This window comes from Erithacus rubecula, assembly GCF_903797595.1.
Source record: "Erithacus rubecula genome assembly, chromosome: 28".
NCBI lineage: Eukaryota > Metazoa > Chordata > Aves > Passeriformes > Muscicapidae > Erithacus > Erithacus rubecula.
Genome location: NC_136680.1, coordinates 2264867 through 2292364, shown reverse-complemented (window position 1 = coordinate 2292364; position 27498 = coordinate 2264867). Strand labels below are relative to the sequence as shown.

General features: G+C 59.4%; 2 protein-coding genes across 4 annotated transcripts; both read right to left on the bottom strand.

Moving 5' to 3' along the window:
• Positions 1–238: 238 nt before the first annotated feature.
• On the bottom strand, positions 239–10867 carry TMEM259 (transmembrane protein 259). Of its 2 annotated transcripts, none has more exons than XM_079328697.1 (11): positions 10244–10867; positions 8197–8463; positions 7736–7901; positions 5518–5628; positions 4522–4644; positions 4101–4201; positions 3171–3228; positions 2759–2842; positions 2145–2277; positions 1744–1843; positions 239–1090 (listed from the first exon to the last, which is right to left on the bottom strand). In XM_079328697.1, exons 1-11 carry the CDS (start codon positions 10466–10468, stop codon positions 293–295), a joined length of 2166 nt encoding a protein of 721 aa, XP_079184823.1. In that variant the 5' UTR covers positions 10469–10867; the 3' UTR covers positions 239–292. The 2 variants fall into 2 exon arrangements, with proteins under 2 accessions (XP_079184823.1, XP_079184824.1); XM_079328698.1 differs by having other exon boundaries at positions 7790–7901.
• A 516-nt stretch (positions 10868–11383) lies between these two features.
• On the bottom strand, positions 11384–27260 carry ABCA7 (ATP binding cassette subfamily A member 7). Of its 2 annotated transcripts, XM_079328448.1 has the most exons (50): positions 27142–27260; positions 25491–25787; positions 25287–25380; positions 24948–25089; positions 24739–24866; positions 24553–24674; positions 24285–24479; positions 24098–24187; positions 23774–23999; positions 23549–23688; positions 23356–23472; positions 23048–23227; positions 22764–22972; positions 22496–22672; positions 22076–22298; positions 21773–21994; positions 21465–21669; positions 21280–21396; positions 20933–21104; positions 20663–20794; positions 20434–20573; positions 20217–20354; positions 19395–19606; positions 19214–19286; positions 18776–18978; positions 18635–18683; positions 18359–18421; positions 17625–17779; positions 17423–17547; positions 17246–17347; positions 16880–17075; positions 16664–16758; positions 16446–16478; positions 16016–16121; positions 15859–15933; positions 15445–15614; positions 15200–15377; positions 14989–15104; positions 14689–14833; positions 14477–14600; positions 14256–14388; positions 13618–13738; positions 13450–13512; positions 13243–13349; positions 12867–13008; positions 12663–12797; positions 12488–12591; positions 12301–12393; positions 11981–12218; positions 11385–11905 (listed from the first exon to the last, which is right to left on the bottom strand). In XM_079328448.1, exons 2-50 carry the CDS (start codon positions 25554–25556, stop codon positions 11765–11767), a joined length of 6732 nt encoding a protein of 2243 aa, XP_079184574.1. In that variant the 5' UTR covers positions 25557–25787; positions 27142–27260; the 3' UTR covers positions 11385–11764. The 2 variants fall into 2 exon arrangements, with proteins under 2 accessions (XP_079184573.1, XP_079184574.1); XM_079328447.1 differs by having other exon boundaries at positions 11384–11905; positions 12663–13008.
• Between the last annotated feature and the right edge of the window lie 238 nt (positions 27261–27498).

Below are 27498 nucleotides of genomic sequence, written 5' to 3'. Positions count from 1 at the left end.
GACAAGGAAAAGCCAGGGCACGAGCGAGGCAGGGTGGGAACAGGTGGCTGGCTCACCTGTGGCCTCAGAGGAGCCCTGGAGCCGTGTGGGCCAGGGGACCAACCCCCCCCCATCCTTCCCACAGCCCCCTGTGCCTTTCCTAGGGGAGGGAGGTCACAGCAGCCCTGCTCTGTCCCAGCTGCTCCAGCTCTGCTCAGAGGGATCCATGGGTTAAGGATGATGGTGAAGTGAGAAATAGTAACAAACAAAATCCAAATGCCTTCCTGGCAGTCCAGAGTGACAGCAACAGGGCTCAGGACAGGTTCCTGGAGCTTGGCTCTGAGCTGGGTGTTCTCTCTGCTGGTGCTGGGCAGGGGCTGCTCTCCCCCCGGTCCTCCAAAGCTCTGTCCTGGTCACTGTCCCCTCCCGAGGCTGGCAGGGGCTCTGCCATGCTGCTGCTGCCCGTGCAGTTTTTGCCACTGGGTTTTGCTCGGCTGTCCGAGCCCTCGAGAGCCTCAGTCTGCTTGGGAAGGGAGGGGCTGGGGACCACCCCCTCCTGCAGTGGGGCAGGGGGTGCAGCCCCAGCAGCAGCATCTGCTGCAGCCACCACGGACGTCGAGGTGACCTCGATGGTGATGGAGCCCACGGCCGTCTCCGGGTGCTCGCTGCTGACCCTGATGCGGGCGACCAACCCCGAGGCCGCGGCCGCCTCCTGCGGGGTCCCGTTGGCCACGGCCTCGTGCACCATGCTGGGCTCCAGGAGGGAGGTGCTCAGGTCAGACAGAAACGAGGCCTCTGTCACGATGGCGGCCGTCTCGGCCACCCAGTTGAGGTCGGTGGCCACGGAGGCGGCGGCGGCGATGACGCTGGAGGCCTCGCCGGGGCTCAGGGTGGCCGCAGCGCTGCCCTCCCCGGGGGGGCCAGTGGCCAGCGGGGCTCGGCGGCCCCCGGCCTCCACTGGGGCAGCCGTGGTGTTGTTGTTGAGGTTGTCCTGCAGCGTGGTCTGGGTGCCCTGCCCGACCTGCTGGTTCTGCAGCAGCATCTCCTGGATCCGGATCTGCTGCAGGATGGCTGGCAGCTCGTAGTGGTGGAAGAAGTAAATCATTGAGTGCTGGTGGAGGAAAGGGAAAGGTGTCACCTTGGGTCTGAGTCACAGGTCAACACATCCCAAGAAAATCAAACTGCTCCTGAAAATCCAGCTGCTCTGATACCCACATCAGCAGCAAGGCTGCAAAGATTTATCCCTTCCACTGTGACGACTGCAAGCTGCTTTATAGTTTCTCTCTGAAGACTGGCAACAGAGTACAACCCCTTTTCACTTTCAAAGGCTGGGAAAAGGATGATGGCATTCCTCCAGCCCATGCTCTATTCCCTCTTCCCACCCTGAAGCAGTTCAACAACCAAAGACACCCAAGAGATCTGCTTGATCCAGGATATCAGACAACAGCTTGGAGCTGGTCCTGCCAGCATCCTCATTGCACAGACCTGAACAGCTCCTCTGCAAAGCAGACCCACCCCAGGATTTATTCCAGGAGGACAGGACAGAAATCCTTCCCAACACCCATGTGGCACCAGGTTACTGTCAGCCCCACAGCTGGACTGGAGGTAGCAACCCAAACATCCCCTCTTCTGCAGCCTCATTCTGCTGCTCCATTTTCAAACCAGGCTTAATCCTGTCTCTTACAGAAATAAGGATGCCTCCTCCAACCCAGCTTGAGAGGAAGTTTGACACAACCCCCCTGCAGCAGCCCTGCAGGGACTCACCTGGATGAAGAGCCAGGAGGTGACAAGTGCCAGGCTGCTGTACTGCCCATTGAAACGGTAATGGTAGGCATAGAAGGCAAAGTGGTACAAGTAGAAGAATCTGGACAAGAAGGCAAGAAAAATCAGAAAAAATGTGAGCTCCCTTCTCCTCCCAGCACCAGCCTGAGCAGGGGTACTTTGCATGGAGTGACACAAATTAGAGTTGCTTGTCTACAAACAGTACAAAACAACAGAAATCAAGGTGATTCCAAGATCCAGGCTCAAACCCCAAATGAACCCTCATGTGTGGGGCAGCTCCCAAACAGCCACACAGATAACACCCTTAGGAGTGAGGCTGTTGTGTCTGGTGGTGCTGGGAAGGACCCAGAGGCAGAGGGAATGTGGCCACAGCCAGCCCTTACCTGAGCCAGTGCCTCTTGCTGGTGTTGGTGTGGCAGCAGATGGCGTCGTACTGGTCTGCCAGCCACACGATGAGGATGATGTAGAATGCAGTTGTGGTGTCATTGAAGAACTCAGACATTATGGCCTCCATACCTGGGGGACAGAGGGGACATCAGCACCTGGCAGGGCATGGGAAGGGGTCGTCTGTCACCTCAGAGCAGGGCTGTGACTGCACCTGCCCAGAGCCCTGCTTATGACAGCAGCTACAGCCAAGAATGTTCTGCCTGCCACGTCCCACGGGTCAGCTGCATCCTGCAGTGCACATTTCAGAAGGTTTTGTTGCTTTTTAAATTAAATTGTACAAATGCAACGTGGCCACAGAGTGTGAGTCTGCAACGAGCTCCAGGGACAGACAAAGCTTTGGGTTCTGGGATTTCCCAACAAACTGCTGCTTTTCCAGGGGACACCCAGAAGGACAATGGAGCTCACTGTGCCATCAAATTCCAGAGCCTTCTGCCTTGTGATGAGCAGCCACAGAAACCACCTGCCATGGCCAGCTTGGAACAGGGAATTAGACTTCCCACAGATCCCAGAGGGACGTGCTGCAGACACAAGCAGTGAGGCAAGTCCTTACCGACCAGAGCCAGGATGACAGTGAGGAGTGGAGCAGCAGGGAATGCAATGGTCATGTTCATCTCCAGCATCTGCAACAGGTCAACTGCAAAAGAGAAAACACACTGAGGCATGGGGAGGATGGAGGGCCACAGAATCCTCTATCTTTACAGTACTGCCTGCTCAGTGCAGCCACATCCTCTGCCTCCAGCCAATAATTCTCAGGACAGAGAACAGCTCTGGCAACTGCAGTGACTGGGAGCAGGAGCATAGCAGGAATACCCTGTGCAGCTACAGAGCCCTGTGCAGGACCCTTCTAAACTGCAACTAATGATCCTCAAGGATCCAACCCAAACCTGCTGTGACTCTACAATACCCTGTGTTGGAGCAGGCACAGTGCCCAGCACAACCCAAACCCCTCAGGCAGTCCTTACCAATGAAGACAAAGATCTGATGGTGTGAGTAGCGCAGCAGCATGGAGACAGAGAGAGTCTGGAAGAGGAGAGAGAAGGGGAGGCAGATTAGAGCCCCATGGCTGCAGGGAGTCATTTGGAATCGCAGTGCGGCACAGGCACGGGCGAGCCTGGGCTTGCACATCCCACATTCATTAGCTAGAGCTGTACAGAGCCATTTCCCAAAGAGTAATTAGAGCTTCACAAACAGCAATTAATCTCTGTGCTGCTGCAGGGGAACAGACAGTAAGGGATTTGTTTGTGTAGGGACCAATCCTGAATGTTTGCACTGGGGCCACACCAACCCACAGAGCTGGGAGCAGGGATTCTCCCGTCCTCCAGCCCGCTCCTCCTGCAGCTCCCAGCACCTCCCTGCACTCAGTTCCTCCTCAGTGCCCACAGTGTGACTGTGCACAGACCTGCCCCATGGGTGGGACAGCCACACACAAAGAGACAGTCACCCACAGCCACCCAAAACAACAAACACGGGGTAGTTACAGCTTGGGATCTTGTCTGATGTGTATCTGAGAACACCTCACCTCACACATCATCACTTGGTTTATCTTGATCACTACTGGCAAATCAGTCTGGGTTGTTCTTAAAAGTCTCAGAGGACAAATGTCTGCAGCCTGTACTGACAGTTGGAGTGTTTTAAGGACACTTAGAAACTAACAGAGCTCCCTTTTGACAAAAAACACAACACTGCATTTTAGGTCAGCTCTTCCCTTCATTTCACTGGTGGACTTCAGGAACTTAAAAAAAACCCCAAACTAACAAAACCCTGCCCCAGAGTAGGACCTCATCCTCCACCAACTGCACTTTAAAAGCAGAAGAGAGCTCTGCTCTAACACCAACCACTCCCTGCCCAGCACCAGGCTGAGTGCAGGCACTGCCCAGCTCACAGGGACTTACGAAGATGACCATGATGACAAAGGCTGCCAGGTAGGATGTCCTGGCCATCCACATGCTGACAAAGCGATAATGCTCCCCAGACACCACGTTACGAAGGAAACCTGGAGAAAAAGCACAAACACCAGCTCAGTGTGATTAAGTCACAGACTAAGAACCAAGCTCCAGTGCTTGCTAAAGGAACTGGATTTGGAGCAAATCCTCAGGGCAGCACTCATTGTCATGCAGGGCAGTGAGGCAGGAGGAAATCACGTTTCCAGACACCTCTCCCCTCCTGCCTCTCTCATTTTGTCCTTGACAATAACACAGGGAGCTGTTCCCTGCATTACAGATTAATCAATAGTCAGAAGATGATAGTCAGGCATCCATAGAACAAACACCCACTGCTCCAAGCAGCCACTGCTGAGACTCCTCCAGGCCTTACCTTTGTTTTCCTCATTTTCAGCTAAAGCTTTGACACTTGACATCAGGATGTCATCGTAGCCCAGGAACTCGTCCAGCAGCAGGCGGCTGAACCTGTCCCCAAAGCACTGATCCCTGGTAGGATCTAGAGAGAACACAAAAACCCCTTCACACTGTTCACACCTGGAGCCACAAAGGCACAAGGTGAGGGATACTTGTGCCAGCAAAGCTGCATCTGCATGTGGATTTGGGGCAGTAGAACCAAACTTGGGAGGACTGGGAGGGAAAATCTCAGCCCCTGTCAGATCCAGCCACACTAAAGGGCAAATGGCAGTCAGGCCTTAAGGATTGTCAGGGATGTCACACTCTGCCCTGGCACAGATACAAAGGGAATTTGCCCTCTAGGCTTGGCCTATCTCCAGGGCTCACCCTGACTACCCATCACTGCACAGGAAAGCTGCCATCCAGCTCTGCTTCAGATTGAGTGGGAGGAAGTGATGAGCTCCTCTCTGATTGCTGCAGTAACAGATACAGAGGTTCACAGGCACCAGAAGGTCTGAGGCTGTGTTCCTGACTTAGACAGGTTTTAATGGAGCAAATGCCAGAAGAAAAGACTGTTCAGGGAAATGACCTGCTGGTGCTCACAGGGGCACAGCACCACACAGTGTGACAGATCTGTGAGCACCGTCCCCAGCATCTGCACAGTTTATCTGGCCACCAGGCTCTAACTTTGCTGCTCCACACTGAGCCCAGAGCTTCAGTGCCTCCAGCCAGGGAGAGAGCTCTTCCCTGCTCCATGTGGGAAAACTGTGCTGGGCATGACATCAGGGCTCACTGAACCAGGCTGCACCATTTCAGACAGCTCCTCCTGAAAAGCTGTGACCTACTAAAGGCACACAGCAGCTCTCCTGCGTGGGAAGGAAGCACTGCCAGCTTCAGCAGAGTTCCCAGAGCTGGTGTGGAGGTGTCTGCACTGCAGATATCCACCCCTGAGCCCCCTGCCCTGCCCCCCACTCACCCAGGGTCACCACCATGACGGGGATGCTGAGGCGCTGCCGGGTGCTCTGGGACAGGCGCAGGAAGCCGTACTCCAGAGAGTATTCCACAATGTACTCCTCCTGTGGCCACACTGGGACAGAGACACAGGGACACTCAGCACCCACAGCTGCAAACAGGCAGCACAAAGAAACACCCCCTTTGGGTTCCCTTCCCTCCCTCCATGTTCTTGAAAAGGGGCTCCAGGTGTCCCTCAACCAATTAAACGTAAATCAATACAAATTCTTTGGAATTACAGCCCATTCCCATGACATTAGTACTTAATGTGGGATTTCTGGGAAAGCTTCAGGGCAGCAGTTCCAAGCTCTGCCCAGAACCTGCCCACATCTTTGCCTGGAAAGCCCAGAGCCACTTGTTCTTGCTCTGTTCAATTTCTGCTTCCCATGTTGTTTGGGAACCAGCAGGAAAATCCACTTTACACCTACTGAACACCAAGTAAATGCTCCAGAGGCAAAAGCCCTGCAATTCCCAGGGGACTGAGGTCACTGCTGCAATTACATGTCAGAACTGAAGGCAGCAGCAATTACAGCTTTCCCCAAAAACTGGTGGTGCCTGAAGTTTCCCTGGTTTGGTTTATTTTTTTTTAATTTTGTCCAAGAAAGGTTCCAATGAGATGCTTTTTTGCTACATCATCTCTGAAAGGACAAAATCTCCCACTAAGCCAGAGCCAAGCAATTTAATCCCTGCTCTTTCAGACTGCCAGGGTGTATCTCCAGGAGGGGGGAGGCAGCTGTCAGGCAGCTCCTGGCACCACAGTGACAGTTAAAGGGACACAAGAACTGAACAGAGACACACCTAACCCAGTACTGACAGAGATCTCCTGATACCCTTATTGGGCAGCAAACACAAGCTGGGTTGTTGGGTTTGTCTTTTGTTTCCATTATAAACAGTTTTAAGCTCAAAAGGAAATCAAGAGTTTAAATATCAACAAATAATTACTTCCTTTGTATAATAAAGTATTTTTCGGTGATAAAATATTCTGACTAAACATAAAATTTGGTGCACTGAGAAGACAGAAAACCTGGAAAAATAACAATAAAGTCGAGTATTTGGGACTGAATTAAAGATGTGAATTTTGTAACTAGTCTGGGAAACAGTCTGTTCTCTTCCTCTCCTTTTCTGGATTGTTTCCAACCAGGCATTCTGCAAAACAAGGGACTTCCCACCAGTGCCCCAGCCCAGCACAACGTGACTCTTCTCAGAACTCAGGCACCAGCAATAAAGGTCCTGCACCAAAAACATTTACTGCTCTCTGGTCTTAATGACCTTTAATTCAGGACTAATGAGCTCTGGATGAGCCTCAAGAAAATCCACTGCAAGACCAAGAAACAGGACAGTGTCCAGTCCCATCCTGCTCCACAGCCACAACCCCACTGTGTCTGCAAAGTAAAGAATTCCAGTCTCCACAGGGACAACAGTGTAGTGAAAGAGGCCAAATTTTGTGGGAAAAAAACCAAAGAATCCAAGTCTACATTTTTATTTTAAGATAAATATCCCCTGTAGATTTCCTTATTTCCTACCTTAACCACTAGAAACAGAAGTTTTTCCATATTGGAATTCCATTTTAAATAATACAAAGCTTCTAAATCTCCCTCTGGAGTTTGCAAGGCCTGAGCAGCTTAGGTCAGGTAGGAAATGGGTGATAAGACCAGGGAACATCCGAGTGGAACAGCACTGCTGTATTGCAATCCACCAAAACCCGCTGGGTGGCTTTTGGGATTAATTAATTGTAGCAAATTGGCTGCTCCAAGTGCTGGTGTTGGCTCAGCACCCAGAACACAGCCCAAACCCTGCTCATGTTAGGAGGAATGTCACTGTCAGGAGATCCCTGTGGACTGCAGAGGATACTGAATGGATCAGAACAGGGGGTTCAGGCTCATCTGAGATACCTGACACCAATCACCACAAGAACCTGCCAGGCCAAGAGCTTTCATTCACCTGTGATTGATCTGAAGCCTCTAGGCCTGGCAAATTTTCAAACCCAGCCTTCCCCCCACCCTCAGGGCAGAGCTTGCTGTGGGTCTGCTGTTAGCACTGACAGGATTAACCCCAGGTAAACACACTGGGAAGACATTTAAGGTCACCGTGCAGCTGCCCCAAGGAGCCAGGATGGGATGTGTGGGGAGGATGATGATGATGGGAGGAAGGAGGAGCACAGGTAGCAGTGAAGGTGTGATTACCTGCTCGGGCTAGCATCTCAAACTCGGACACAGTCTCCCGCAGAGGCTGCATACCTTTAGTGGCTGAGTCACTAAATGAGAATTCCTGGCTGTCGTTGTGGGGCAGCTCAGTGCTGCTCACCCGGGATGGCTTGAGGAACACCTTGGGCTCAATATCCAGCTCAAACTGTTGGGAAACCAGAGAAGGGAAAGCCTCATCAGCAGCCTCTTCACCTCTCACCTGCCATGCTCCCTCTATCCACACAAAGGCCACCCCCCACCTCCGAAAGGACATTTTCTCTGGCTTTCCTTTCTGTCTTAAACCATCAGAGGCCAATGGAGGGACTCAGGAGCAGCCAAGGAACAGGCTTTGTTTCCAGGAGACAAAGGGATCACACAGAGACTTCACTTCCAATCAAGCCTTCTTCCCAGCCCATCACCCAGGCTCCCCTCCCCAATGCACACAGGGAGCACATCCTTACCTTGATGGAGCTGTTTTCAAACATATCCACAGTCATTTCTTCCTCTTCCTCCTCCTCCTCCTCAGTGGTGGACTCAACCACCATTCCTGGGAACTTCTCAACCCCGCAGAACTGCAGGAAGATGGGGGCCCGGCTGGAGTTGCGCTGGATTTCCACCCTCAAGATGCCATCGCGGGGCCACTTGTCCCTCACGTGCTCCAGGCAGTTGATGGGAGAGCGGGAGAAGGCGATGTGGATGTAGGCCAGGATGAAGAGCACAAAGAGAGCCTAAAGGGCAGGAGACAAAAACACACTGTGAGACCCTCTAGTTATCACCAGCTCTTCTCTGCCTGTGAAACACCAGAACAATCTGGGTGAGTGGACAAGAGTTTTGATGCTTCTCTGTATCAACAATGCAGCAGCCAGAACTTGGCAGGACCAACAGGGAACGCACCAAAGGCATCAGAACCAACTGCTCCTGCTCAGGAGAGCTGGCAGTGAAGGAAGAAACCTTCTGAAACAGGTCCTGCATCAAACAGCATCCCCAAAACTGACCCCACGCAGCACAGTGTGGGATGAGGCCACAAGGCACACTGAAGGACATGGAAACACGTCAGTGCCTTCCAGCCCTTCCCTCCTCAGCACAAAGTGTTTCCTGCTGAAACCTAGAGAAGCCAGCTTTGTAAAGGCAGAATAAAACAAACTCTAAGCAAAGCAAACCCACCCCTGGGCATGATGATCCAAACCCACATCAGATCTGCTGTCCCAAAGAACAGGTCCTGCCTCAGAGGAGACTGAACTGGCCCCTGAGCAGCACAGCTCCCTGCCCTGCCTTCACCCCAGGAACAGCCAGAAACCACAGCAAAGCAGGGTGGACTAAAAAAACCTTGTTCCCTGGAGTGAAGAGAGACGTCCAAAGTTCAGAGCTCTGAGCACAGCTGGCACAGAGAGTGGCACTGCTGAGCTCAGATCTCCCTTCCCAGCCACCCTGTGCTGCTCTGTCCTCATCAGCCCTGCTGCCCTGACCTATTTGTGACGAACAAACAGCCTGGTAAACATCACTCTGCAGAGCAGCTGCACAGGGAGACGTGAGGGAAGGAAAAGCAGAGCCACCTCCCTAGTTACAGGAGCCACAGAAGAGCCAGGAGCAATTCCAGGGCTCAGGATGGGAATGTGGGTTCCCACTTTCCTCCTGCCAGCAGCTGGAAAAGAGCTGGGAGCAGGCTGCTGACCCCTGACCCTGCAGGCTGCTCACCACAGAGCCCTGAGGAAGTCATTCCTTCTCTGGGAGGAGCTGTGATCAGAGGCAGAAGCAACACAAACAGCTCCCAACCACTCTGCCCAGCCACTGAACTGTTAGCACTATCCCTGTCCCAGCCAGTTTGCTGGGATGCAGGTGTACAACTGGGAGAGGGAAGAGGGATGTGAAAAACCCAAATGTTTTCAGTTTTCAACCCTGAGAAAGTAGAAAACGTGTCTGTGCAGCATGAAACAAGCTGTGCTGAATGTTTTCTTGTAGAAACCTAGAAAAGTGTGCTGCTGTTGTCTGGCAAGCTGCTCTCCTCTTCTCCTTGCTCTAATTTCCCATCCTGGGTTTTATCTAAGGACAGTGACCTCTGGGAGGGTCCCCATCACCCAGCAGTAAGGTGAGGTCACACAGTGACACATCCTGGCACTGCTGAAAGAAATTGGGTTAGAACGGGGCTGTGCCTCAACTGCTTCCAGAAAAGACAAGACTCCAACAGAACTCCAACAATCCAGTAGGTCATGAGGGAAATGTATCCAAAAAAGTGTGATTGCTAGGAAATAAAAACTGAACCCTCTCTTGCCTCGCGCTAGCCTGGCTGCCCAGAAAGATGGCTCAGCAATTGCTTTTGGATTTACAGATCTGGAAGAGCTCCAAAGTCCAGAGAACACCGGGACCACCATGGTTCTCCCTCACAGGAGGAGCCCACAGGAGCTCCGGGCACAGCTCGGAGCGCGTGCTCCAAACACAGGCTGGAAGCACGATTTTCTGTGTTTGTAACGAAATTCCTGCCCTCGGCTGGCAGGAGGAGCTGCCCCTCACCTTGAGAAGAACGAAGAACTCGAAGATGCGGCGGAAGGAGGGAGGGAAGAGGCGCGCGTAGGTCACTGCCATCTTGAAGAACAGCGCGTGGAAGAGGCGGTCGCGCACGTTGATCAGCGGGTTCTGGTTGAGGTTGGGGTTGCGGACGCCCCGGTTGTTGCCGCCGGCGGCCCCGGCGTTGTTGGCCGGGTGGTGGTTGTTGGCGTTGGGCTGATTCTCGGACATCCTGGCGGCGGGGCTGCTGAGGGCTGGGCCCCCAAACGCTGCTGCTGCTCCGGGGGCCGGGTTGGGGCCGGGCGGGCGCTGCCTCCGTCCCCCTCCCCGGCCCCTGCCCGGCGCAGACGCCTCGGGACGGCGGCGGGTCAGGCCCAACGGGTCAGGCCTGGGCGCTCAGCGGGGCCCGGCAGCTACGCGGCCGGAGCAGGCGCATCAGGGACGCGGCCGCCGGGATGTCCCCGTGGCCATGGGGGTCTCTCGGCGGGGCGGGGCGGTGCGGCGCGGCCCGGGCGCGGCGAGCGGCTCAGCTGTCCCGGCGCGGTCCCGTCCCGTCCCTCAGCGCTCCGCCGCCATTTTCCTCCGCCGGCCACGGCGGCTCACGCGCGTGCGCGCGCACGCGCGCCCGGGGCACGACGGGACGGTGGAGGACACGCTCCGGGCTCCGCCCCGCCTCCATGCAAATGAGAAAATCTCCCGCCATGCATCGCGTGAAACCGGCACTTTCGGGCGGCCGTGAGAAAAGGCAAAAATTTCCACAAAGTGGAAGATTTAGAATGCAAAAATATGAATGCATCAATTGAGAGAGTGATCATGTGAAGAAAGGCGCGGGAGCCCGGAAGACCGAACTAGCACTAAGATAAAAGTTATCAACTATAGAAGGTTTAAATACTGTTCGTGAGGCAGTAGGAATCGTGCTCGCTTCGGCAGCACATATACTAAAATTGGAACGATACAGAGAAGATTAGCATGGCCCCTGCGCAAGGATGACACGCAAATTCGTGAAGCGTTCCATATTTTTTTCTGGGCAGGGTCTCAAAGTCTGTCCCCGGGAGGATCTTTTTGTCTCCCCGAGAAGCGGCGCGGGGTGTTCCAGCCCCCCGCGAGGTCGGGGGATCCCCTGGGAGTTGGTGTTCGCCTGTGGCACGGCCACTCTGGTGCCCTTGTCGCACTGCGCCCCCGCGGTCGCGTTGTGGCGAGGGCAATCGAGCCCCCCGGCAGTACCGCGGGTTTTTATTGAATTGCTCTGTTACAGCAAGCTCGGCTCCGGTGGGGAGCAGCGGGGTCCCAAGGCCAGCCCCAGACTCCCCATCCAGCTCAGCCCCAGCGCGGGGAACCGGGGCCAGCCCTGTCCTGGCACTCTGACCCTCCCCTGCACCCACTGTCCCATAGGATGGTGACACCATCTGTGACCTCTTCTGTGCAGTTCTGGGGGTCTGCAGTACCCCAAAGCCCTGTGACCCTGGCTCGTGCTGCAGTGACAAGCGGGGAGGGGTCTTTGGAGGTCCATGGGACACCATGGCTGGCTCAGACAGCGCTCTCCTGGTAGCTCTCATCCTCCAGGAACATGCTCAGCCTCCTCCCGGGGCTGGGGGTCGCATCCTGCACTGGGGCTGTGACCTCCCCAGCATCCCCATCGCTCTGCTCCTGGGCAAAGTGCATGAAAACCTGCAGGAAGGGCATGATGAGAGACAGCACCGTGGCACGGGGCCACCCTGCCCTCACCCCTGCCTCCCCTGTCACCTGGTCCAGCGTGGTCTGGGACACAGAGTAGTCCTCTATGTGGCAGGGGCCACGGTGGGTGGCCAGAAGGCTGAAGACAGTGGCCAGGGAGGTGGCACGGGCGGGCAGGTGGTACTGCAGCAGCCCCCCGTGCTGCTCCCGCAGCACAATGCCAGGGAAGTGCTGCTGCAGCAAGGTCTGCACCGCTGCTGGGCCAGGACCCCCCACCCGCACCACCACCGTGTACCCGTCCCCAAACCTGCGGGGAGAGGGGACACTGCTGTGAGGACTGGCCATGGCCACCACCCTCAGGACACTCCCTTAGCCCCCCAACCCTGTACCTGTTTTTGAGGTGCTGCACGCTGCCCAGGCAGCGGAACCGGCCGTTGACCATGATGGCCATCCTGGTGCAGAGCGCCTCACACTCCTCCATGCTGGGAGGACACATTTGAGCCCCCAGAGCAGAGGGACACTCCCCTCTGGGGGGTTCCCAGAGGCAGGGAGATGCTCCCCTTTGTGGGCTCTCACCTGTGGGACGTGAGCACCACGGACCTGCCGTCCCGGATCACGCCAAGGATGCGCTCCCACAGGAACCTCCGGGCTTGTGGATCCATCCCGGTCGTGGGCTCATCCTGCAACGGTCCCAGGGTCAGCCTGGGCAGGACCCTGGTGATGCTGTGGGGCCTCCCAATGCCCCCCTCACCAGGAAGACGACAGGGGGGCAGCCGAGGAGGGCGATGGCCGTGGAGAGTTTGCGCTTGTTGCCCCCGCTGTACTTGCCCGCCGGCCGGTCTGCGTGTGAGCCCAGCCCCAGAGCAGTGATACCCCACTGAGCCACCTGCAAGAGACAGAGGGCATGAGTGTGGGGGCTCCCCGAGGGCTGGGGAGGACAGGGTACCCCCTTTACCCTGGGGGTCTCCTCCTCTGCGATCCCTCGCAGGCGGCTGTAGAACTCCAGGTGCTCCCGCCCCGTCAGCAGGTCGGTGATGGCATCAAACTGGGGACAGTAACCCATGTGCTGGTGGACAGACTGGAGGTCGGTGAGCACACTGCAGGATGGGGACAGGTGAGCATGGGACAGAGAGAGGTGAGCATGCTGTGGGATAGGGATGTGCCAGGGATACTGTGGGAAGAGGGACAAGAAGCTGCAGGGATGAGGATGAGGATGAAGCAGGCTGCAGGGCAAAGGGCCAGGAAAAGCACAGTGGGGACAGAGATGATGCCATGGATGCTGTGGGGACATGGAGAGGGATCCAAGCTGTGGAGTCCCTGCTTTCACCCACCTGTACCCCTTCAACCAGGCCTCTCCCAGCGTCACCTCTGTGTCCCCCGTCAGCATCTTGAAGGTGGATGTTTTCCCAGCACCGTTCACCCCCAGGAGGCCAAAGCACTGTGGGGACAGAACAGGGTCACTGCCAACTCTGTCCTACCCTCAGAGCTGCCTGTCCATCCGCCCCTCAGAGCTGTCTGTCTGTCCATCTGTCCCTCACCTCCCCGGGGGGAATGGCCACGCAGAGCCGGTCCACGGCCGGAGCCTTCCTGCGCCGGTACACCTGCATGGGGGAGAGGTGGCACTGGGGGCTCCTCCTGTCCCTGCCAGCAGGAACAGGGGTTCTGGGTGGTCTGGAGCTCACAGCAGCATCCAGCTCCACACCCACCTTGGTCAGGTCCTTCAGCAGCAGGAGGTGGCTCTGCGGGGGGACGCTGCCCACCCTCGCCCGCTCCCTGGCCACGTCCTGGTCCTCATCCCCCAGCGAGGGCAGCTCCAGAGCTCGTGGCCTGTGGAAACATTGGCAAGGGCACATCCAGGGCTGTCCACCCCCTTGAGCACCCCCAGGGTACTGTGGCCAGTTCTGGGCCCCCCAGTTTAGGAAGGATGTTGAGCACATCCAGAGAAGGGGCTTGGAACACAAGCCCTGTGAGGAACAACTGAGAGAGCTGTGGTTGTTTATCCTGGAGAAAAGGAGATTCAGAAATGACCTTATCACTCTCTACCACTGCCTGAAAGGGTTGTAGTCAGGTGAGGGTTGGTCTCCTTTTCCAGCCAACAACTGACAGAGGACACAGTCTCAAGCAGCACCAAGGGAAATTTAGGTTGGATATTAGGAAAAAAATTTTACTGGAAGAGTGAAAGTACTGGAATCATCTGCTGGGGAGGTGGTGGAGTCACCATCCCTGGATGTGGCACTCAGTGCCCTGGTTTAGTTGAGGTGTTAGGGCATGAGTTGGACTCCATGATCTTAAGAGTCTTTTCCAACCTGATGATTCTGTGACTCTGCACCCCCAGCCAGCTCACCCCAGGCGCAGGAAGAAGCGGTGGTACTGCAGCAGGAGGGTGAAGAGGAAGAAGACGATGCCCTCGATGGCCATGGCAAACATGTTCTTCCCTGCCAGGTCCCAGGAGAGGGGGGACACAAAGCGCTTGTCCCCTGCAAGCAGCAAGAGGGGCTGTAGGAATAGGGGACCCCTGTGCTGGGCTTTGGGGAGGGTGAGCAGCTCTGACACCCCCAGACTCACCAAACCTCTCAAAGGCATCAGCCATTGCTTGGTTCTTCACCATGTCAATGAGGCCTCGACCCAAGCAGAAGTGGGGGAAGATGAGGAAAACCTTCTTCAGGACGCGGTTGATGTCATTGAGGTTCTGATGGGGCAGCAAGGAGAGGGGTGGGGGAGCTGGCACTGGCTCTGCAGGGAAGGGATGGGGAGGTTCAGGGCATCCCAAGGCTCACCTGGTCCACAAAGAGCTCCAGCACAAAGGTGGCCACGCTGCCATTGATGCCAATGAAGAGGTTGATGCAGGTCAGGGCCACGTAGGCAGTGCTGGGGATGCTGAAGAGGAAGGAGGCTGGATACATCAGAGGGGTGATGGACCACCTGCAGGGGGGAGAGGCAGGGGCTGGCTGAGCTGCACCTCCCAACCTGGGGGGCTTGAGACAGCACCCACCCTCCCCAGCACCACAACCCCCTCACCCTGGCTGCCCCCAGCCCCACAACCCCCTTGCCCCTGCTGGGCTCTGCTGCCCCATCACCCGTAGAGCAGCAGCAGCAGCACCAGGGAGGGCAGGTTGGCCGAGGACACGTAGGATTCCTGCTGGAAGCAGAGGAAGATGAGGATGACCAGCAGCGCGGGGACCAGGTAGTTGCACTGTGGATGGAAAAGGCAGGAAAGGGGTCAGGGGTGGAACCAGACCCCTTGGAACTGGCCACTGTCCCTATCCCCATCCCCATCCCCATTCCCACCATGTCCCAGGCGAAGTTGCCCAGCCAGTAGGTGATGGGCTTCATCCCACTGACAAACTGAAGGTGCTTGGCCTTGCTGACCCGCTCCTCGATGAGGAAGACAACGAAGCTGGCCGGGACGAAGGACATGGCGAAGATCACGCAGATGGAGACCAGCACGTCCACAGAGGTGGCCATCCTGCCCAGGAGGGGAGAGCTCAGCAGGGCCCAGAGGGGGCTGCAGGACCCCCATTCCCAGCACTCACAGGGCGGCCTCAGAGAGCTGCTCCTTGGTGAGGTTCAGGGGGTGGTTGGTGGCCGTGATGCCGAAACGCGCGGGGTCGGTGCCGGGGGGCAGCCGGGCTCGCAGCAGCCCATTGCTGGCCACGTTGAGGAAGGAGACCATGGCGTGCCAGCCCTTGTTGTTGAACCAGACCTGCAGCATGGAAAGGGCTGGGCAGCTCAGAGCTCCCCACCCAAGCTGGCACTGCCCCTGGCTGTGCCTGCAGCCCCCGCTCCCACCAGGAGCATTCTCCACTCCACACCCAGCTCCTGCTCCACTCCAGCCCCAGCCACTCTCAGTCCTTCTTGGGCTGCTCCACGCCTTGAGGGGACACCACTGTCACATCCCTGCTGCCCCCCAGCTCTCATCCCTGAGGTACCCCCAGATCTGGGCACACCTTGATATTCCTGCGGGCATCCAAACCCTCGATGAAACGGCTGAGGTTGGCCAGGAGCCGATCTGAGGGGCTGCCCTGGGTGCAGAAACACAGGGTGAGGAGGGGCCTCCCAGCACTGGGACACCAGAGCTGAGCCAGGGGCTGTGTCCAGCTGTACCGGGGTGATGTTGAGCAGCTCCTGGATCTCCAGCACAGCCTGATCCACCTCTGCTGCCGAGGGCACGGCCTGGGAGCTGCCAGCACCCAGGGAGAAGCCGCCGTACCTGCAGGAGAAATGTGGCTCCCAAACTGGCTAGAGAGGCTCCCACTGCCAGCATGCCAGGATCTGGGCTTGAGGATCCACGTGGGTCCCTTCCACCCCCAGGAGATTGTACAATTCCACAATCCTGTGAAACCTGACACCCATTCCCCACTGGCACCCTTGTGCAAACTCAACCCTCCACTCGCCCAGATGCCAGAGTAAGGGACACACAGCAGAAGGGTGAAAGCACCTGGATGATGGCTCTGCCCAGGGACCTCAAACCCACCAGGGATTTCCTGTCTCCCCATCCCTGGCTGTGCCAGGTCCCAGCCCCTGCCCAGCTCACCTCTGCTCATTCACCCACTTCTTGTTCCTCAACCTGAAAGAAATGAGGTGGGGGAAACAGGAGAGAGAAACCCCCCAAGGGGATATTAGGGCAGCAGCTGGCCACCCAGCCTCATGTCCCCAGCAGTGTCCCCTTTCCCCAGGTGTCCCTGGGGTGTTCCTTTGGTGTCCCCACAGTGCCTCTGCAGTGTCCCCAGTGTTCCCAGCCCCAGCACTCACTCCTGACGGATGATCTGGGGATAGGTCTTCACCAGGTAGTCAGAGATGTTCCTGCCTGTCAGGTTCTGAAGGATGTCCCCTGTGCCCCTCTGCACCTGTGGGATGGACAGACCGGCTGGATGGACACCCAGCCCTGTGGCACCCCCAGAGCATCACCTGCCCCCCACAGCCAGCAGTGATGGAGCCCTGGGGCTGCCCCTGCTAGGCTGGAGTTACCTGGGGTGGTGGGAGCCCCCCAGCTCCCTCAGGACACTCAGGCAGCATCCTCTGTGCCCCTGGCCCACTGCACTGGCACGGGGGGGACGGCTCAGCCTGTGTCCAGTTCCCACGCTGCAGCACTTCCAGCAGGGATGGGGGGGCTGGGGGGACTGAGAAGCCGTCGGGGTGAGAAGCTGGTGGGCACAGCCCTGTCCTGGGCACCCGGGGACAGAGAGAGAGAGAATCCTGTTACCAGCCTGCTGTGAGCCAGGGGCACCACGGAGATGTAGGGGGGGCCCACAGCACCACAGCAGTGGCAGAGCTGCCCCGTGGGCAGGTGGGCACTGAGCTGCCCCCTGCAGCCCCCGTCCCGCGGACACTCACGCCTTCCCCTCCTCCTCCTTCATGCACTTGGTGCCGAAGCCGGGCTCAGCCAGGAGCGCGTCCAGCAGCCGGGCTGTGTCCGGGTCCCCGGGGGCATCATTGCTGCCGGGAGACACAGGAGTGAGCTGGTGGCAGTGGGGGACCAGCGACACGGCCGGCAGAGGGCTGGGGACACACCTGAAAAAAGTGAACTGCTGCCCGTACATCCAGGGCTGGAGCTGCAGGGGCGGGTACTTCCCAAAGGGCGGCACGATGAGGCTGAAGAGCAGCGCGATGCAGACGAAGACGGCGGGGAGGACGATCTGAAGAGACCGGGGGGGATCAGGGGGGATCTGCCCCACGCCCTTTGCTCTGCCCCATCCCCTCCCCGCCGCCCCACCTGCGCCAGGAAGCCGCGGGTGCTGCGCCGGGCGTGGAGCATCCTCTTGGTGAAGAGAGCGCGGAGCTGGCGGCAGGTGAGCGCCCAGCCCCGCACCCTCCCGCAGCCCCGCCCCGCCGGCCCCCGCAGCAGATCCGTCTCCCGGGGCTCCTCCGCTGCCGGGACAGAGAGGGTCTGGCAAGGGGCAGGTGGCAGGTGGGATGAGGGGGGACAGGGGATCCCCCCAGCCCAGCAGGGATGGGATGCTGCATGCAGGAGCCCCCAGCCACCCCCCCAGAACAGCCCCCAGCTCCTACCTCGCCGGGCTCCTTTGGCTCAATGTAAAGGAGAGGAGAGAGGAATTACAGCTGTGCGGGGGTCAGCACCCACCCGGGGCAGAGCTGGTGACCCAAACCATCACAGCCCCTCCCCAGACTCCTGTGGCTGTCCCCATGCCAGTTCTCCTTCCAGGATAAGCGGGCTGGATATGCCCCTTGGGATTTCATACCCCATCCCAGCTGCTGCACAGAGCTGTGCTCCCCCAAACCCATCCTCATCCCAGATCTTTGCTCTGGGGACACCCCAAAACTGGGAGGATGTAGCTATGCTGCACAAGTGAGCCCTGCTTGAAGGGACACAGGCCTGAAAGGATGTCTGCTTGGATGGACAGCCGCCCATATGGACATGTGGCAGTCCCCCCAGCTCAGGGGGTGGAGGTGGGGAGCACTCAGCAGTCCCACCTCCCCCATCCTTACCCATCTCTCCATCGGCCACATCCCCATCCCCCATCTCGCCAGAGACTGCTCCTTTCATGGTGCCTGACAAAATGAGAACAAGATGTCAGGGCAGGACCAAGGCCACAGGCTGTGACACCTCTCTGCATCCACAGGTGCTCCCAGCAGGGCCCCCAGCGCTGGCAGGGACACACAGGGTGCTGGGGACACCCCACCCCTCTGCTCTGGGCTGCTGAGCACCTCCCCAGCCCCACTGTACCCCAGAGCCCAGCTCCAGCCAGGACTGAGGGGTTTTACCTGTGGTGTCAGTGTCCAGTGCTGTGTCCTCGGCCACCTTCAGGAAGATCTGGGGATGTGGGAGGGCTGGTGTTAAACAGCCCAGTGAGGGAAACCCCCTGGCTCCCCCAGCAGCCCCTTGACCACAGCTCCTCTGGGTACCTCTTCCAGGGTGGTGTCAGAGATGCCATAGCTGGAGATCCCCAGCTCCCCCAGGTGTGCATCCAGCTCACGGAACAGCTCCCCAAAGGCCCCATCCCTGGCCCCACTGTAGGGCAGGACAAAGAGCACCTCGTGCCCAATGTCCTCCACCAGCCGGGAGCCAGGGACCAGCTTCTGGATCAGCGCTGACAGCTGGGCCACATCTGGAAGGATGGGGAGGGCTGGAAACCCAGGGCAGGAGCTGCTGGCTGGCACAGCTGGCCACAGCTCTACGTGCCCAGCATCCCAGCCTGAGGGTCCCCAGAGGAGATGGAGGGGATGGAGATCCCCTTCTGCACCTCCAGTGAAAGGAGGGCTGTGCAGCCCCAGCGTCCCTGGGTGATGGGGGATGTACAGGGAGCAGCTGGGGGTGACACTGTGAGGGGACAAAAGGCTCACCCACTGCACTGGCGTCACTGCCTCGCTCGCTGCCCAGCCCAGTGTCACTGCTGTGCTCCGAGTCACTGCCATCCTGCAGGAGAGTGACTGGAGCCTGGCACCCCACAGCAGGACTCAGTGCCCCCAGTACCTGGGATGGAGACACTGGCTGCCCTGTGAGGGATGATCATCAGGGACCCACCTTTTTGGTGACACCGGGGACAGCGCCGGTGCTGCCGCCTGTGCCGCTCCTCTCCCGCTTCACCAGGGTGAGGTGGTAGCCGGTGCCAAGCCTGGCCTTGAGGAAGAGGGGGGACCCACAGCAGCAGAGGCGGCCCTGAGAGATGATGGCAGTGCGGTCCCCCAGCAGCTCCGCCTCGTCCATGTAGTGGGTGGACAGGATGATGGTGCGGCCTGGGGACCAGGAACAGGCTGACCCCAGACCCTCCCATTGCAGGTTCTCCCCACCAGCTGAGGGGGCTCAGAGGGTGGAGTGGTGTGGGAGTCCAGGGTTTTTCCCCGGCTCCTTTGGAAATGCAAAAACCCCCCTGGTAAACCCCTCAGAGACCCCCGAGTGCTGCCCAAGAGCTGCAGGGGCTGGATTTAGCTCCTTGGGAGAATCTGCCCACATTAAGAGAAAAGACACAAAAAAATATTGATGAGTAGAGTGTAAATTAGAATGTTAAAATGTACTATAAGTAAGTTTTTCGATTGTTTATATTAAGGGCCATGTGGCTAAGATGGAAGACTTTGGGTGTGGTGGGCTTTTTTTTCCTTTTTTATTTATGTTATTTATGCTAAAGTTGCACTCTGGGAACTACAGATTGAATGGAAAAAAAACTGGACATTGTAAAGAAGTTGCATAGCATTGGGGAAAATTTGCAAATATTGTATACGTAGTTTAGAGTATAAAGACCTTGGCACAGCTTGCCTAGGGAACTTTTTGCGATGGTCGACCTGCGAAGCGAACCCATGCTGGGCTGGCAAAAACATTTTTAAGATAATATAAATAAACAGCCCCGACCTTTGCGGTACTTGAGCAGCAGCTCCCAGATGCTGCGGCGGGAGAAGGGGTCAACGCCGGCCGTGGGCTCGTCCAGGATGACCACCCGGGAGCCACCCACGAAGGCAATGGCCACCGAGAGCTTCCTCTGCATCCCACCTGCAGAGGGACAGCGTTGGGGGGCTCAGAGCCACTGAGCCCCACTCAGGCACCCAGCCTGACCCCCCCACACACACACCTGAGAGGTTCCTGGTCTGCTCCCGGCGCTTGTGGGGCAGCCCCGTGTCCTGCAGCAGCTGCTCCATCTCCTCCTGCACCTGCTGCTCGGAGAGACCCTTCAGCCTCCCGTAGAACCAGACGTGCTCCTCCACTGTCAGGCTGTGGGGACAGGGGGAGAGGCAGGGTGAGGGGCACAGGGATCGAGGGGGACAGCCCCACACCACTCCCACCTCCCCAGCCCTGCCTACATGTCGAAGAGCACGTTGTGCTGGGGACACATCCCCATGGATTTGCGGATGCTGTCGATATTGGAGCGGATGTCCCAGCCCAGGATATAGGCAGTGCCCGAGGTGGGGGGCAGGAGGCCAGTCAGGATGGACCTGGAAGTGATGAGGAAAGCAGGTCATGGAGCACAGGAGCAGCAGGGCTTGGGGCCAGGGTACCCTGTCCTGTGTGGGGACAGGGTCAGGCTCAGCTCCTGTCCCCAGCCATGGCCACACAGCCCCTCTGTGGCTCACATGGTGGTGGTCTTTCCAGCGCCATTGTGGCCCAGGAAGGATGTGATCTGCCCCTCGTAGAAGTCCAGGCTCAGCCCATTGACAGCTGCACGGCCACTGCTGCCATAGACCTTCACCAGGTTGCGGATGGAGACGCCGGGCTGGAGTTCCACAGATGGCTCCTCCACCAGCACTGGAGGTCACCAAGGGGTCACATCCCTGGCCAGGACCCCTTGCTGGGGGCAGGGCCCCTCGCCAATGGGGTGCAGGGCCCTCCCCTGGGGAGCAAGTCCTGGGCTGGAGGGCTCCAGTACTGTTCCACAGCCACTGGCATCAGCCACACAGCTCCAGGGTGGGCAGGGACTCACCTTGGGGTGCAGTGTGGGAGCTGGTGTGGTACACGGAGTGCCCAGATGAGGATGACTCTCCAAACCAGTAGCTCTTGAGGAAGGGGAAATTCCAGGGCTTGGGGATCCCATACTGACCTGCAGCAGAAGGGGCTGAGTGAGGCTGGGGCTGAGTGGCAGCTGGGGGTCAGGGGAGCTGCACTCACCTGGGAAGACACCCTCGAGGTACCAGGTGGCCAGGCCATAGAGGAGAGCATCCAGCAGCAGCAGCCCCATGGCCACAGCAAAGCTGTAGGGGTCTCCTGGCACGGGGCTGGCAGCCAGATTGTGCCACTGGATGCCCACCCCCTGCTCCTCATAGAGGGAGAAATAATCACAGCCAAAGCCAAAGGCCACGGGGGACAGCAGGCTCTGAGGATGGAGAACAGCAGGCTAAGATTGGCTCGGGGGTGCAGCCCAAAGCCCCCCACCCAGAGCACAGGGGCATTGCAGAGGGGCAGCTCCAGGTGCTCACCACAAGGACACGGATTGGGAAGGTGATGTAGTCGCGCCAGGCGACGCACAGCACGTAGGGCAGGTACAGAGAGAAGTAAATGATGCCACCGCACGCCGAGGCCAGGTTGGCACGGGGGAAGAAGGTGCTGATGAGGAAGCACTGGCTGATGGTGGCCACCGAGAAGGTGCCAAGGAAGAGGAAGATGACTGCTGGGTCGCTGTAGGGCAGGATGTTTCCCAGCTGTGGATGGAGGCAGATTGGAGCCTGGCTCCCTGATGTTCCCTATGTCACTCACACTGTCCCCTAAGACCTGCAACCTGCCTTGAGGATGAGGACAAGCAGGGCAGAGCTGAGGAGGAAGGGGATGAAGCTGCTGAGGAACCAGCTGAGCCAGAGGATTCCACTGCTCAGTCCCATGGTTTTCATGGTCTCCTTGAGACGTGTCTCCTTCTCGTGCACCACCCCCTTGATGATCATGGCCACTGAGTAGATCCATGCCAGAGTCATGAAGAGGGGCAGCGAGCGGTTCAGGACCCTCAAGAACCTGGGAAGATACCACCAGACATTCCACCCTTAGCTCATCACTCCTGGAGCATTGTAGGGACAGGGACACCAAGGCTCGACCAGCCCTGTGTCACCTCCCCAGGGCAGGGACGCTGCAGGATGCTTGGATGTGTCCCCCACGGCAGCAGAGGGGTCACTCAACAGTCCCAGGGTGCTGGGCTGCCCCTGCCCACTCACACATCATCCACATAGCAGGGGTAGGGCATCTGCTGGACGTAGACCCCTGTGCGTGGGGCAGCCCCAGTCTGCACCCGCACCACCGCCTGCTCCACCAGGTCCTGAATGTAGATGAAGCCCCCCCAGACGTAGCGCAGGTCACTGAAGGGGTCAGCTGCAGGGCCGGGGTCCCAAAACCTGGGGGCAGAGCATGGTGCTGGGACCAGGGATCCCCTGGCAACCAGCACAGGCTGCTTGGCTGGCCATAGAGGCAGACAGGGTGGGCAACCTGTCCTTGATCTTGTTAGTCCTCGTGACATCGTCAATGTCCATGCGGATCTTGTAGCGGACGTGGGGCGGCAGCCTGGGGGCCGTGGCATTGATGGGGGGCTGGAACACCACTGCTGCCCAAAACTGCTGCTCCTCCAGCAGCTCCAGGGCCCGGGCTACCAGCTGCTCCTCGGTGGCCACTGCCTCGATCTTGTCCAGGCAGACACACTGTGGGAGGCAGGTAGGGCTCAGAGGGCACAGGTAGTGCAAGGGGCAGCTCGCCCACAGTGGGGTGACACACACCTCCATGAACTGTGACAGTGTGCTCAGGACTGCGTCCACCTCAGCATAAACCTGGTGCCAGGTGAGGTTTGGTCCCCCTGCTGGCCCCATGAGGAATGTGGCCAGCTCTGGCAGCTTCCAGGAGGTGCCATTGAGGAACCCGTCCAGGAGCTGGGCTGTGCTCGGGGCCAGCAGCAGGTCCTGCAAAACACCAGCTTGTGAGAGGCCATGCAGCCCACCCTGCTCCTGGCCAGCTGCACCCCAGCACAGCCCATCTTGCACCCCACAGCAACCCTGTTCCCAATGGGCAGAGCCTGGGGGTCACACACCTGGAGCACCTGCACCTCCAGGCTGCTGTTGAGGAGGGTGTAGATTCGGGGTCCCAGCTCCTGCCAGGCACCCCCCAGCTCCCCCAGCACCGCCAGTTCCCGGAAGGTCCGATTCACCTGTGTGAGGGAGGTGAGGCAGGTCTGAGATGAGACCCCCCCAAACCCCTCCAAGCCCCCCACAATCCCCACTCACCTCAGCCATAACACTGTCAGGGCCAGGCCCAGGTGGTGTGTACAGGATCTTCCCCACGAAGAGGGGCTTGATCCCCCGCCAGAAGATCTGTGAGAGGGGGCTGGACTCCAGGCTGCGGAGCAGCTCCCGGCAGAAGGGACCTGGGGGTGCAGAGTTGAGCTCTCACCACCAGCCCCCACTGCCCCCCCCAGCCCCTGACTGAGCCTCCCCCAGCCCTCAACTCACTGGTGCTGCCTGAGGCCACGGGTCTCTGCTCTGAGCTGTTACGGTCCAGGAAAGCTTTGACATCATTGTCCTCATACCAGTTGAGGGAGGGGATCCTGAGCCCCCCGCCCTCGGGGTGTCCACAGGCGATGCGAGACAGGGCTGTGAAGGCACCTCTGCTGGTGTTGAGGGCCCTCAGCTCCACAAGCTCCTGACGCAGTTTGGCCAGGCTGGTCATGGAGGAGACCTGGGGACAGTGGGATGAGAGTGGAGAGGGGCACTGGGGGACAGGGGGACCCAGGGACACGGTGGGGTGGATAGGGGGCAGGGGAGTGAAGGGTGTACCTCCTCCATCAGGGAAGCTGCATCCCGCAGGAAGCTGCCCAAAGCTTCCACGGTGCCGGTGATTCCACCCAAGTCTGAGCTCAGCTGTTCCTACAAGGGGGCATGAGAAGGGGGTCACGGCCCTGCTGGAGAAGCCAGAGGTCTCTGCCTTGGTGGCTTCCAGCACCCGACCACGCTGGGGGCTCACCATCAGGAGTCGTGGGAAATCCATCTGGGAGAGGAAGGAGCCCTCCATGGCACGGAGCTGGGAGCTGGGCAGCGCGCACAGTCCTTGCTGCAGGCTCTGGGTGGAGTCGGCGTCGTCGCCCACCAGGAAGCCCCCCAGGACCGAGGCGTTGCAGACCAGGGACTTCAGCGGGAGGCGAATGCTCGCCAAGGAGAACTGGAAGGAGAGGGCAGTCATGATGCGGCTACCGGGAGTGGGCGCCGGGAGCGGGCGCCGCGCCGACACTCACGATGCGGGGGCTGAGCCGAGCACCCATCAGCTCATCCACCAGCGCCGGGGGCAGAGATGTGTTGGTCCGCAGGAACTGGGAGAAGGTCTCGTCCTTTCTCAAGTATTCCCTCACCGGCAGAGCTGGGGGAGCAGGGGTCAGACAAGGGGTCTCGCTCCCCCGGCACCCCCCGCCCCCGGTGCTCACCCCTCCGCTGGTTTCCGCTGTCCCGCAGCCGGCGCAGGGCGGGCAGGAGCCGGGCGAAGCTGCGCAGGAGCCGCTGCCCGTGGCCGCGGAGCAGGACCTGCCGGGCTTCGCTCAGGAGGCGGGAGAGGCTGTGACAGGGGACATGGGGTGGGCAATGAGACCCCGGCCCAGCCCCGCTCTGCCCGCAACTCCCCAGCCCCGCCGCTCACATGGAGCCGTCGAAGTTGCCCACCACGCCAGGGGCCTCTCCCGCAGTGGGGTGCCGGAAGCACGGGTTGTTCAAGTTGCAGATGATGCCCTGCAGCCAGGGCAGGGTCCCCGCAGAGGGCAGCGCCTTGTTGGGAAAGTGGCCTGAGGGAGAGGGAGGCAGGTTCAGGGGGGCAGTGCAGGACCCCCGGGACCCCACACACACCCGAGCAGTGAGCCTCCATCCTCTGACTACATCCTGTGTTTGTCCCCCCGGTGTCACCCCAAAGGGCTCCCGTACAGGAGAGGGATCACACAGAGGGATCTTAGCCGGTTCAGGGGGTCCTGCGGGGGACACTCACACTCATGCTGCTTGAAGGGCGGGTGGGATCGCCGCACTGAGATCAAGATAAGGAAGAGGAAGAGGGGCCACAAGATCTCGATAGCCAGCTGGATCTGGGGGAAATGCAAGGTTGGTGAGGGTTCCGGTCCCCATCAGTGTCCACAGCGGTGTGCCAGGAAGCTGCGGCTCTGGGTAGACCGACCCCAATCGCCCACTCACTCACCCGCTGCCGCCGGCGGTAGGTGAAGTTCTTCCAGAGCAGCAGCCCCAGCTGGGTGCCCACGGCCATCGCGGGGATCGCGGGCCCCGCTCGGCTTCAGCTGTGGGTGAGAGCGGGGGGGGGGGGGGCAACCCCAAGCTGAGGGCGACGGCTGGGCTCTCACTTCCTTCTGCTTCGGGGCTTATCACACCCCGGGCACAGTGCCGGGCACAGGGCTGAGCTCCGGGGCCGGCAGGAGCCGGTCGGCATTCCTGCAGCAAAGCTCCTTTCCGGAGCTAAAGGCTCAAATCACATTCTTTCCTAAAGCAAAAGCACCAAATTGGGCACGAGCTCTGTCCAGGGGCCAGGAGCACGATTCAGTGCCCACACCAGGCTCAGGGAGCAGTTCGGCACCCCAGGGGTAGCTCCGGATGAGCTGGGCAGCCCGGGGGAGGCTGAGACCTGCCCGTGCCTCAGTTTCCCCGTGAGAGGGATGTGGGTGGGGCTCTCATCAGCCCAAGAGCCGAATTGTTCCGGTGCAGTGGACTCGAGGCGCGAACTCCGACACCCAGATCCCGCGGGTAGCAGCCGAGTTCTGGGAACTCACCCACCCCTGGAGAGCGGCCAGCAGCTTCGGGGCCCGACAGAAAAGCTCTGCCAAGGCGGCTCGGTGATGAGCCCGGTGGCAGCGGCGGCACGACCCAACCCGCAGCGTTCCGCCCGGTGCACCCGCCCCTCGCCCCGGGAGAACCGAGCTCGGGGGCGGCTCCCCCGTCACCGTGAGCCTGGGACACCTCCACCCCCGATTCGCCCCTCGTTTTTCCCCGGGGCCGGAGGAGCCGCGCACTCACCGCCGCCCCACGTTCGCCGCCACCCGCCCGCGCCCGGGGCTAAGCCGGGTCCTGGGCGCAGGCGGGATAAACGGGCACGGGGCAGAGGGATTAGGATCCCAGCTGGGAAATCCGCCTAATCGGCCTGCGGGGCCGCACACGAGTGGGTCCGGGGGCAGGATTTCTCCGGGGATGCACCGGGGTCAGACGGGGTGACACGGAGAGAAAGAAGCAGCTGCGGGTGTGAGGGTGACACGGGGAGACAGAGGTGTCTGAGTGTCACCATCCGCTGGAACCGGAGGGTGCTGCGGGACTGCCGGTCCAGGGGAGCCCCATCCCCACGGGGGCGGCGGCTCTTTTCGGGACAAAACAACCACAGATCCTCCCGTGGGACTCGCGTGGGAATCTGCACTCTCATCTCACGAGGACAAACACGCTGCATCACTGCAACCGGGGGCTCGATGGACCCCGCGACCCCGCAACAACTGGACCGGCAGCTCCCGGCCCCGGCGCCCTCCGAGCCGGTTCGGCCGCACGGAGCCCCGCTCTGAGCAGGGTGCGGAGTCACCGGGGGGCGGACGGGCCGGAAAGACGTGGGGACAGCCCAGGGCAGACACGGACAGCCCGGGGGGGGCATGGGGACAGATCGAAGGGACGATGATGACAATCCAGAGGGGATATGGGGACAGTTTGGGGCTGCGATGGGGACACGGGATAACCCCGGGTGGGGGCGGGGAGGCACTAAGAGCCTCGGGGGGACGCTGGGCGACCGCATCCGAGAGCAGACGCCGGGACACAGCCTCCCCTCCCCCCGCTCGCAGCCCCCGGCCCGGGACCCCCGTTACCTGGTGCTGCTGTCTCTTTAACAGACCCCGCCCTCCCCGCGCTACAAAGTAGCCGTGGGCGTGACGTCATGGGAACCGGCTCTTAAAGGGGCCAGTGTAGCAGTAGGAGCCCCGCCCCCGCCCCGCCCTGCCCCACCCAACCCCACCCTTGGAAGCCCCCGCCTCGCCCACCCCACCCTTGGGTGTCCCACGGAGCAGCGCGGCTCTTGGAAACGCAGCATTTCGCCCAAGAAAGGTGGATCCCTTCCCGGAGAGGCACGTCCCGTCCTGTCCCGTTGGCACTGTTAATCACTCATCTATCAACCCCACATCTATTAATTAACCCTGCAGCTCGCTCCCGGCTCCCGCTCCTCCCCC